At 37.7% G+C, this 12,185-nt stretch overlaps 1 protein-coding gene across 3 annotated transcripts in view; it reads right to left on the bottom strand.

The window, feature by feature from the left end:
- TRIM24 (tripartite motif containing 24) overlaps positions 1 to 12,185 on the bottom strand; it is a 55,420-nt gene that overhangs the window by 19,725 nt on the left and 23,510 nt on the right. For all 3 annotated transcript variants that reach the window (XR_008437253.1, XM_053978260.1, XM_053978261.1), the window contains exons 3-7: positions 5,559 to 5,706; positions 3,471 to 3,603; positions 2,063 to 2,179; positions 929 to 1,043; positions 149 to 295 (exon numbers count right to left, since the gene is read on the bottom strand). Coding sequence is in view for 2 of the 3 variants with exons in the window: in XM_053978260.1 (XP_053834235.1) it covers positions 149 to 295; positions 929 to 1,043; positions 2,063 to 2,179; positions 3,471 to 3,603; positions 5,559 to 5,706 (660 nt within the window). In the remaining variant the exon portion in view is untranslated. The remainder of the gene's footprint in view (positions 1 to 148; positions 296 to 928; positions 1,044 to 2,062; positions 2,180 to 3,470; positions 3,604 to 5,558; positions 5,707 to 12,185) is intronic.

The following is a 12,185-nucleotide window of genomic DNA, read 5'->3' as shown; positions in this document are numbered from 1 at the left end:
AAACCATGAAAACTATATAGAAATATTCCAATTAGTAGAAAATCATTAAAAATTTGAATACCCTAGTACTCCAGACAAGCATGTGCATGCATATCTAACTTAACTCTGGTCTCTTGGAGAATGGAGAGAGCTGTCTTCCTAACCTTACCAAACGTTTACTGTACAACAGTGCTGTGCTGCTCCCACTGGAAACTGCCCATTTGGAAAAATTCATTACGTGTTCCAGCTGTTTAGAGAGACCTGCCACTTCCTGTTGTTGCTGCAGAAGTTTCATCCTATGCTCTTTTGCCAGAGTCTGCAAGTAGAAAAGCAGTTCAAGTCAAAAGGTTCAATTCACAGTTAAAAGGCATTAACTTTCATACTGGTAATTCACAATGATCAAGTGGTTTCACTTAGCTCCTCTAAAAAGGACTCCTGCCCCCTGGTGCAGCTATCAAACAGAAAAGTCAGAACACATTACTCAAGATATCAGGACTTTCTGTGCTAATGACACATTTTTACATATATTTATATATATATGTATTTGTGTGCCTCTCTACACACACACACGCACACACACTCTTTTTAAAACACAACTGGAGATAATATTTTTCCAGGTACCCATTCTAGACAATTCTCTATGATTTGCTACTGGATTACTGAATTTATGAAAAAATCTGATAGAACACTTTTCATGCATGATGTGTGGAATTATGAATTGCAAAAGCATGGAGAAAGAAACTGGTCACCCCTCAAAAACCGAACTTTCCTCCACCAAAAACCCCACTTGCTCAAGTAGCTTGTATAGGGCAACTCCACTTTGGAATCATGATAGGTCATGCACAGGAGACTAATGTACTTTAGTACATTAGGAAATTTACTGTAATGTGAAAAAAATATAAAAAAAATATTAAGACTGAATTTTTTCTTATGATAGAAATGAAATTACCTCCAACTGATGCAGCAGAGCTTTTCCCTTTTTATTTATTTCTACCATCAGTGTAAATATGGCAACTTTAATATCCTGTTCCACCTGCTTTTGATTCTGATTCACTTCAAGAATTCTGTAAGTAGACAGTATAGAAAATAATATTCTTTAGCTCATAAACCCATCCTCTAAACAGTATTTAAAAAAAAAATCTGTTGCATAGATTACAATACTTCTTTGTCATATGCACCAATTAATTCATGTATCACCAGATACTTATAGCCAGGAAAATTACTGGGAGAAATAGAGCAAGTAAGAGTGACCTGTGATAAAATTAATTAACTGGTGGCAAACTCTAATGCTATAACTCTAACATCTGTCACTGATAAAAATAAAATGCTCATTGTAATTGAAATTGTCGATTTTCAGAGTTCTGGCACTTTTCTGGAATGCTCCATGCCAATCAAAACTGCATAAGTCTAATTTCCATCTCAGGTAGAATGGCACTAATTTAGCTGTTTCAACAATAGTGCTCAACCTCATAACAGCAAAGCTTAACATTATACTGGGGAAACCTCTACTGCAGAGATGAAGGAAGAGTTCAAATCACACTTGGCATCCCCAGCTGTGCTGAATCTCCCTGGGTACTGCTGCCCCTGAACTCTGCTGAAGGAGCAGCCACAAAGGCTTGCTGCAGATTGCATTTTACAGATTTATTTTTCTCCTAGGTTTGTTGCACCCAGTGAATAGAGCCCCAAATATAAAAGTACTACATAAATCTTCAAATACGTGTCACAAACATTATAAAAACATGAGTATAACTTTTCACTTTCCAAGAGGGATCCACACTAAGAAAATTAATCTGCTGATGGTGGGGAAGCGCTTAAGACTGTCTTCTACAGTCTTTATTGCATAAGTTGTTTTGTTTCACCCAAGCAACTGCTGCCCATTAAGTCCACAGGCTGAGCAGAAGAATTACCTAACATGGCCAAGCACACTGAACAGGCAACAGTCACTACAGTGAACTTTAGAATTCTTCTTTCTGGAAGAATAAAAGGAGGGAGGTACCAAATACACCAATTTAAACATTTCAAGAAACTACAGTATATGTAAAGTTGCCTTCTGTCAGTTTTAACCTCACAATCTAATACAAACCTGTTATGGATCTGTTTCCCTGTATATTTTATGTACTTAGTCTTCTCCATCAATTTGGTGATTAGTGTCTCAATGATAACTTTCTGGTTCTGAAAAGCTTCTTCTATAAACTGGTACCTGTAGCAAAAAGCAGTGAGGATTTACACATGCAAAATGTGTTATATACTTGCTAAAAAGCAGAGTGACTTAAAAATAATACTTCTTTAATTGAAGAAAGGGGCTACTGAAATCCGAAATTTAACTGTCATCATGGAAACATATGTCAGGAAATGCTTATATATTTCATTTATAGTATATTTAATTTTATAGTCTATTTCCTGTCATACTGGGGTAAGAATTTACGATTTTCATAAATAAAAAATAGCCTAATTTTAGCAAAAGAAAAATTAATGTTTTGAGGTAGTCATCACTTTGAATGTGAAAATGCAGGTAAGCTACTACTTAATGCAGAAGTAGAATGCAGAAATAGAAGAGATTGCTGAGTTGGTAGAAGTTGGCAACATTTTAAATCAAGGAACCAAAATCTTTAGCAATCTGAGGAAAAAAAGAGGTGGCACATTATAAAAGGGATATCAATCCTAAGAAAGGGAGAATAAGAGAGGAACACTGCCAACTCTGCAAAAGCAATGTTTAGCCTGTTCCAAGGAGCAACAGCGGCCAACACTTCTCCACCTACTGATGTTCACCTAGTCAGGCAAGCAAGCTCTTTGGGTGTTGCATCAGGTATAGCAAGTATATTAATATTTAACCAGAGTGCATCTGTCCCAAAACATGACTGTATGTGTCAACCAGCAAGATTTTTGCCTTGTACTCAGAAGTTGTATGTAATTCTGCTTTTCAGCTTCAGTGACCAGTAAGAGATGACCAAAAGAATAGCAACATGAATATTTGAGAGTTAAAGTGTTGTCAAAGTACAGTATTAGCCAAAATGTAGGTCAACTCTTCCTCTGAAAGGGCTCTTCACAGAGAAAAGAATTCCCATTTTCTCCATTCCAAAATGGTTTGGTAATGTTGTTATATAATCTTGTTGAAGGACAAATGGAGAAATTACACATAAGTGTACAGTTGCATAACACAGCCCCTGTGTTTTCTAAGCACTTTCTGAAAAGCTGCATAGCAACAAATTCTGACCAAATAACTTGATTGTAAAAAAGGTCTTGTGCTTAAGTCATCAGATTAACAACTGGAAGAATTAGGTTTTATTCTAAATGTAACACACTGATCACTCACATTCTTTGGGATACAAAGAATCCCAAATCTCATTTTTCGTGAGTTTCATTTCTGAGCAGAAAATTTTAGTTTACACTTTTTCCACCTGACTGCATTCCATACAGCTAGATTGTCTGAATCTACTTCAGGCTACCCTCCTGTAGGTGAGATGGATAAAATATACGCTATGTTTTGATACCTGTGCTCTTTGTGCTCTAGTAACTGACAGTCTCGGCAGGTCAGCTTGTCACAGGTTTCACAATACAACTTCAGCTGCTCCTTTTTGTGGTAAGGGCAGAACACTGGTCGCTGACTGGTCACACCAACTGCCTCTGTTGAATAAAGGAAGATGTTAGTACAGTCAACTGAACTTGTTCAAGATTTGCATTCTCCTGTTTTTCTTTAGATGTACAAGTGTGTGTCAGGTCACTCACTGAGACTGCAACAGCCATAAGCTCAAACTGCAATGTCTTGCTCTTCTTGCTCAAGCATGGAGCTAGCACCCTCTCTAATGGAAAATGTCTAGAATCTATTTTAACATCATCTCTTCTGGCCTCACAAAACTATTTACAAAAGGAGTAGCCAGTACTGCTGCAGCTGCAAAAGACATTGCACAATCAGCAAGCTCCTTTCTTAAATGGAGATGAGGAGGTGGTTGACTTAATTCATGCTCTGTCTTCTTTCTCAGCTGACTCGGTGGAAAAGGGTTTGAGGATATTGACACATGGACATTCAAAATGTAGAACATACAGAATATAATAACCAGGAGATATGAACTTCCCTTCAGGACCCCATTCTAAATGTGTGAGAAGTCTCACTTCAGTTTCTAGTGCGCAAACATCAAAGAGTGCAGGAAACACCACCAGATCACAGAAATGGAATCTGTTTCTTTAACCAATTTAACTGACAAAGACTGATTTCCTGGGAGTTACGTTGGACACTGAGCTCATAAGGATTATACAGCTTGTAAAGAAAACTGGCTTCACACTGCAGCCCATCCTTCACTGCAGATCAATAAGGTCTCCTTTTCATACCCTTTTATTTATCATTACCTCTTTTCCAAAAATCTGGAAGAAGTTATTTTCAGATCTCTATCCTTCGGTCAAAATTCTTTGCAACTCACCAACAAACTGCCTCCCAAAGAGGCCTGAGTGCACTGAGACCATGCCTACCACCAAATCCTGTTCTGCCTAACAGTCCATCAGCCACTTCTACCCACTTTTGTCCTCTCTTGAAAGTACACTCAGTACTCACTTTTGATTAACCATGTGTGAAAGTGGGATACAGAATACAGTAAATATCTTCAAAGTACCATGGTGGAAGACACCCTTTGAGCAATAGATTACCTCATAGTACTAGATAGGGTGGAATGAAAATAAGTATCTATTCTAATACATTTATTTAAAATAATAGATAACAACTGCTAAAAATTATGTATTTACAGGAAAAATCATGCAAGTCCAATGGATGTATTAGAACATAGCAGTAGAATGTTTGTCAGCATCCTGTAACAGTTATTCTCCTACAATGACACTAGAAGACAAGACACAGTGGGGAAAAAACTGAAACAAAAGAGGTTCTCAATGAACAGAAAAATACAACCTTTTCTACCACAGAGTAGTCAGATTTCTCAGAGAGGCTGTACTGTATACCACATTCACCATTGCTGGTTCCCAGGGCCCAAATGGATAAAGCCCTGAGCAACTGGAACTCAGAACTGAATGCCTGAAGCAGGAGGCTGGACTAGATGATCTCCTGAGGTCCCTTCTAGCCTGAATTATTGTAGATCCTACTGAGGAAAAATGCCCCAATTCATAATATTCTTTCCCTAAGGCAAAATATTTCAAGCTCAAAAGATACTTAGCTAAAACATGAATTTTGGCTGGCTTTTTATCAAAATGCTGAAAATATATAATCTATTAGTGCTCCTTTTCCTGCTGTATACAACAACAAAGTTCATATTAACCTTTTGTTAGATCTCTCGTAAAACTAGAGAAGCCTAATGCCTAAAGAAGTATTTTCTGCTGGTGATCTCCAAAGTCTAGACAATCATTTGCAATCAATCCATGTGGAAGATAAAAATCTATGTGTATTTATTGGTTTAAAACATGTTAAATTAAAAAAAAAAAAAAACAAATAACCAACCCGTACCAGTATTCAGCTTATCTGAGCCAAAAAACTATTAGAAAATCAGCTTTCAAGTTACCACTTTTTTAAAAAAGTGTGTTGGTCCAACATAATTTTCCAATGCAGACACAAATTCTTTGTGAAATTATAAATATGTTACCTGGAGATACTTCCTCTTTCTGCCTCACAGTATGATCCTTTGTGAATTTAACCCTCTGGTGAGCCCTGATGCAGGTCTTGCACAACCACTCTACACATTCCACACAAAACCCATGAGCTTCTGCATTGTCTTCACAGCTTGTGCAGACCTGACAAGAGGAAGAAAGGTAGCTTTTAAAATAAGTTTGGAATATACACACAGGTTATTCTTCATACATAATCATCAGGGCAGTTTAATAGTCTTCTGAAAACAGTGAAATGACAACAGAAAACTGCCTGAGGTACAGGAACATTATAAATAACAGCACAGAAGTAATTGAATGTGATTTTTCAAAGAAACAGGTCATTTTGTCAAGTATTACCCTAAAACCTGACATCATAAAAGTCAGACCACTACTTTCTGCCACTCCCTACACACTTAGAAGCCAAACAATGTTTACTGTACACAAGATGCTGTAGTGAAATATTTTCTAATGACAGAACACAAGCAGCACTACTCTGATTTTAGAAACCTCCCTCAGTTCACACAGCAGCTTTAATTTTAGCTTCCAGTCACCTGCTTGGTTTAAGGAAGAACACACCATACTGAGCAGCAAGGTTCCTCTCAAGAATCTTAGCATGACCTCTTAAAGACAGTATTCCAGTTAAGTTTGTCAAAAAAGCTACCCCAGAACAGATTTGCAACCAAGGCACAAGAATTTTCAAACTGTGGCCTGTTAACTTCTGGGGCTCTTTTGACTACACCCAAAGGACCTAGGAAAAAGAAATAATTAAGGAAAACAAACATCTCAGCAGACCAAAACCTCTCTACACAGAGTAAATACACAAGAAAAAACTTGCTGCAGTACCACAATCTGAACAACAGGTTGAAAACTTTGAATGATGGACAACACTGTTACACACACTCATAATATCATTTCTTTCTTACCCCTCCTTTGCAATACCTCTGTAGTCCTACCTTCAATGGGGTTTTGGTAGTAAAAAATAGTGAACATGCTTATGTAGTACTGGTTTAGGTAACTACCACCCATTTCTGGCAATGCTCAGCACTGCTGCAAACCAAAGCCTCAAGGTGTCTGAAGATTGCTACATCCTACAGATCACATTGACAGATTTCTGCTTGCAGGAGCAACACGGAGAAAATTTTAGGTTTTAGTTTTGTTTTCACTTTGATCAAAAAAACTCAACCAAACGACTTCTGCACCCACACAAGGTAAATATAGATTAAGTTAAAGAGGAAGGAAATATTTATATCTCATGCAGATAAAAAATATATACATAGAACTGTGTTCCAATTTCCCCTTCAGGAAAGAAAGGAACATTAGCACAAAACTTGCCTTAGGCCAGATAGCAAGTTACTGACAGAACTGGAATTTGGACATGAATTCCAGATTCCCAATGCTGTGCTTATTCTTCAGGATCATGTCACCTCTCAAAGCAAGTATCTTCTGAGAAATGAAGTTACAACACAAGGGCTGTTAACCCCTCTTGTTGTCACTTGGAGTTTGAAGCAGTTTCTTTTCATTAAAGGTGGCCTGCAAAGGAGAAAAAATTGGGCTTGTGCCCCTCTTTCTGTTTCTTTACAAAAATGAGGCCTGAAAGTTTCTTTTTCAAAATAATCTCAAAAATTTAACTTCTCCTTGGTTTTTCTTCTTCTTCCCCTTCTTCTCTTGACAAAAAAAAAATCTTATTCCTATCCAGACCAGTAGTCTAGTGAAAAATACCAAAGTCAGGACATCATTAAAGAAGTCTAGAAAATTGAAATAAAGCAATTAAAGGAAGTGAACTGTAATCAGGATATTGAAAATGTTTACTTTCTGTCTTGATTTCAGCGGAGATAGAGTGGGGGTTTTCCTTAGTAGCTGGCACAGTGCCGTGGTTTCAGATTTAGTACGAAAATAACACTGATGGCAACAACCAACACATCAGTTTGTTAGGCAGTGTTTACACAAACTCAAGGAGTTTTCAGCTTCTCATGCTCTCTGCCAGTCAGCACATGCACAAGGAGGGAATGTGGCCAGGACGGCTGACCTGAACTTCCCACAGGGATATTCCATACCACTGAATATCAAGCTCAGCATATGAACTCTGGGGGGTTGGGTGGGAGGCACCAATCTCTGTTCAGGGAAAGGCTGGGCATCAGTCAGTGGGTGGTGAGCAAATTTATTTGGCATCACTTGTTTGTCTTGGGCTTTTTTCCTCCCTCCCTCTTTCTCTCTCATTACTACTATTATTATAATTATTTAATATTACTTTGTTTTATTTATGAAGCTGTTCTTAGCACAACCTACAGTTTTATCTTTTTTTCCCCTGATTCTCCTCCCAGTCCCACTGGAGGTGGGGAGGGAGGGAGGAGATAAACTGAAAGGGGGAAGTAAAAAAGGCTGCATGGTGCTTGGTTACCAGCTGGGGTTAAAACTAACACTTGTTATTAACCCTTAAATTCAATGACATTTTGAAAAACAAAACAAAAAAAAATTTTAAAACTGTTCTTAATTCTTGGGGGAAAAAAATCCTCTCCCTACTTTCTCTTTAGCCAGTTGTCTCCTCCTTTTTGTGCCAGTGCAACCCTCTGCAAGACTGTGATGCAAACCAGGACTGATTACACCATCACAGCCCAAGGCTCAGTTACATCAGCAATGCTGACTGGAGAATGAACTGAATAGGCAGCACAAGAAAGTTTTCACATCAGTCTTGTGGCTAGAGAGGTGTGATTGTGCTGTGCCTCCAAACACCCAGACATGTTTTTAAAAGTCAGACTGGAGAGTAACATACTGGATGTTTGGTTTTCTAGTGTAAAAAAAAAAAAGAGCCCTAAAAACAAAATAAGCAGAGAAAAAGAACAAAAAATAAATCTTTCAGGCATTCTCTAAATCAAAGAAATAAAACAAAGACCAAAAAAGAGGCAGGAATCAAATTAAAAGTAAAACCAACCAACCAACCTCCCCACAACAGCCTTTCCAGATCACCTTTGGCAAAATCATGCAGATGAACAGGCCAGGACATTTAGCTAAGTTCTAAGAATGTTTGAAGTTATTAATTCTCCCTAGATTCCAAAAGCTTAATCTATTTTCTTTTTTCCATATGCTTTAGTTGGGTTTTTTAAGCTGCTTTGACCTGCTGTATGTGGACTGAGATGAAAATTGTGATTCAATAACCAATAATCAGGTGCTGCCAAAAGAATCAAAACTCCTCCTTTGTAGCATCAAAAATATATATCCCACCTTTATACTCTTCAAATCCACCAAGTGGACATGAGACAGATTTCTAAAGCTTTTCATAGACATCATAACTCAAGCTGTCAAAACAGCAGTGCCTTCCAGGTAGCATCAGATTTGCTCCCATCCACTTCTGATTTGAAATATGCATTTTCAGATATAGGTTGGATTTTGCTAGAATTCCTAGTTATTAGAGTAAGCTATACAACTAAAGCACGTGGAAGTATAATTACTGCAAATATTTGTTATGCACTTACAAAACTTAAAACTCATTTTTGTGATTGACACAAGCAATGTTTCAGTGATTTCAAAGAAAACTCTCCCTAGTTAACCTATAAGCCTTTATTCTGGTCAGACAGACATTTATTTTTAATTGAGTTTTCGTTGTAATTACATTTAATTCAGTTACGAGTTCTAGTATTTATAACCCCAGGACATGTTCATTCAGCCTTCAGTCAAATTTAATGAAAGCAGAAATTACTCAGCATGTTGCAGGTAAGTACTATTTTAAGAAAATACACAAGCTTTTATGGCAGAAAAAGCACATTTACTTGCAAGACTTGAGGTAATAGACCTGTCTTCTCAGCTCCTGTAATAAGTAACCACTCTTCCAATTAAACACACTTTGAGTATTAAAGAGATTAAATAATCAAGCAAAGGTTTCAAAGAAGAGAGCAAGGTAGTCCAGATGAATATTCAGTGAACTCCAAACCCCACAATGTAAATTAGATGCAATGCCTTCCCCCACTGGATCCAAACCTCACTGATGCTAAATACTTACACAGCTATCTCCTGGCACATACAAAATCACTGAAGTCAGAGACTATACCTAATTCCAAATGTGAACCATGTACTGACAGCTCAAAATGCATGAAATCTGATCAACATATCCTTCTTACCCCACCATCCCATCAACAGTACGGTTGCTGTATCAGTGTGGCTTGCATTCCAACTCATGCCCTAATATTTGGATGGTGGTCTCCTTTTATTTTGAATATTCATCCTTTTCACTTTCCCATTTTAGGGGGGACTGTATCATTGGCTCTTGAGCTGTTTGCTTCAGGGGCAGTGTCTTAGAGGTCCTTTATTGTGCGTTCTGCTCCTTTCAAGGCTTAGCTGGAATTTGTGTTTGCATGTGGGAACGGCCACGTCTCTTAGGAACAGATGACAGAAGCCAGTCAGGTTCATGATACCAACTCGCTGGCTATTGAGGGCATAAGTGGTGTCTTCATCTCTGAGCAAGAGAACTTGTGTCTTGCAAGCCATTAAACTGTTCAGATTTTAAGGAATTTTGAAACTGGATTTCTGAGAAATGGTAGACCTTACCAGAAACTGAATTGTGAGTTGCTGGAAGTACAAGCTGTATTCTTGCAATGTAGGACTGTTTGAACTTGGCTTCTTTTGGATTTGGCAAGGGGAAATGTTTGTTTTTTGTTTGTCCCCTGGGAATTGCAGGATAATAGCTGAGTTTTGCTGATGGTTGTGAGATTTACACAGTCTCTCAATACTGTACCAGTAAGATTGACAAAATGAGTGGTCCCTGCTGAAAATTTGATCATAACTTTTATAGTGACTTTAAAATTAGGAAGAGAAGCAAGATAGCAAATAATGTTATGCAGAAGCAGTCCTAAATGTTTGTTGTTTTTTTTTTTTTTTTGAGGGGGGGGCTGTCCTATAGCCTCTGCTTAGTTATATAACAAGTCCTCGACGATACTGCTTTGGGGAGTGGTGATAGAAATGGAATTTTTTTTTTCCCCTTGGGAGTAGTAACCATTTTTTTTTAAAGTCTCTGATCACCCCCTCTTCCCCCTCACAATATTTTTTTGCTTCCTGTGAAAGTTAAGTGGAGAATTCCATTCACTGAGTGGTGTGAGCAGATGTCAGGGAGGTTCTTGAAAGCATTTGTGTTTCCTTCAGATCCCTTCTAGACTTCGCTCTTACTCTTCAATTCCGTATTTGTTTCTCTCTCTCCCTGACACAAACCAGCAGGTTTGCACTTTGAAAGCAAGTCTATTCTTCAGCTAAGGTCCTTGGCTGAACTCAGCACACTTTCTGTACAGTTGAAGGCAGACCAGCAGAGGACATTCATATGCTTTTTTGCTGACTTTTTTTTCTAAAAAAATGGAGCTAAATGTTTTGTTAGATGCCTGCTGAGTGTGTACTTTACCTCTTGGAAATGAATGATGTGCAGTTTTCTTCATTTGAATAGATTTATTTTGGTATGATAATGAAGATTTTGTGCATTCCTTTGTACCTTAACGTAAGAAAAAAGCTACACTGTTCTGTAAATGTCTCTGTTGTGGAACAGCAAAGTTAAATCAATAATAGTTAAACTGATTAGTGTACTGTCCGGGGGGAATATTATGAGGTTTAAGGATGATACAGCCTTCTAATCAGCCTGTCTTGTTCTGCCTTTGAAGGAGCAAAGAGAAAAGAAAGAAAATTTGCCAATAGTGTAGGCAACAGATCAGAGAAATTAAAGTAGAAAAGATACTGACACTTGCAGGAAATACTGCATCAGGGATCATCCAAATTCTCTCCAAAACTGCGGATATTTGGGATTTTTTTCTACTGAGATAGTTGATTTGTCTTCAATAGTTTTGCAGGTTTATTTGAAAGATTAAGAAATTAGAACTGGAAGCAATGCATGGGTTTTGTGCAAATATTGTTGTGGCTTAGAACCACTGGTCTGTATCTGTGATTAGCCTTATATGTATGTTGGCAGGAAGGACTGTTTTATTTCAATCCAAAAGAGACTGCAAAAGCCTTCTTGCAAATGAAATGTTTGATTGTTTCAGATTCAAAATGGTACTAATGCTAAAGCAATTTTTAGAATACTGAATTAAAACTGCAGGAGTGAATGGCATATCATGGAGCCTGGCATTGTGAGAAGAGAAAACTGGAACCCATGAAAGTGCTGTCCATCTATCTATAATCATGTTTATCTTACCTGAGCCTGATTTGGGCATTTCAGTGCACTACTGGCATAGCTGTGCTTTCTAGCAATTACTGCTGAAAACTTCAGGAGCACAAGAAATGAGCATGAAGTACAGAACTCAAACTCCCTACTACATGTTCCACAAGAGCTTTCTTGGGTAGCATTAAAGGTTTTGTGCTGGCTATTAGCATAGGAAACTTTGCAAAAGAAAAGAAACACATAGGAAATGGAGTTGAGATCTTCCTGAAAGTATTTTTGTAGGTTGCGGGCAACTAGGAAGGACATAAATACTTTGAAAGAGCAGATGCTATATAATTGGGGGGTTTTTTTCACATTGTTATTTATTGAAAGACTTGACAAAATTATCGGCTTCTAAAGAGAAGTTTGAAGATAAAAAATAATTATAAGAATGAGCAGAAAGGGGCTTCAGACCTAAGAGATGTTGCTGAAGCAAGTGCTAGATTTGAATGAG

Source organism: Vidua macroura, chromosome 5 (assembly GCF_024509145.1).
Source record: "Vidua macroura isolate BioBank_ID:100142 chromosome 5, ASM2450914v1, whole genome shotgun sequence".
In the NCBI taxonomy this organism is placed as follows: Eukaryota; Metazoa; Chordata; class Aves; order Passeriformes; family Viduidae; genus Vidua; species Vidua macroura.
Note: the sequence above shows the minus strand (reverse complement) of the source record. Positions and strands in the feature narration are given on the sequence as shown.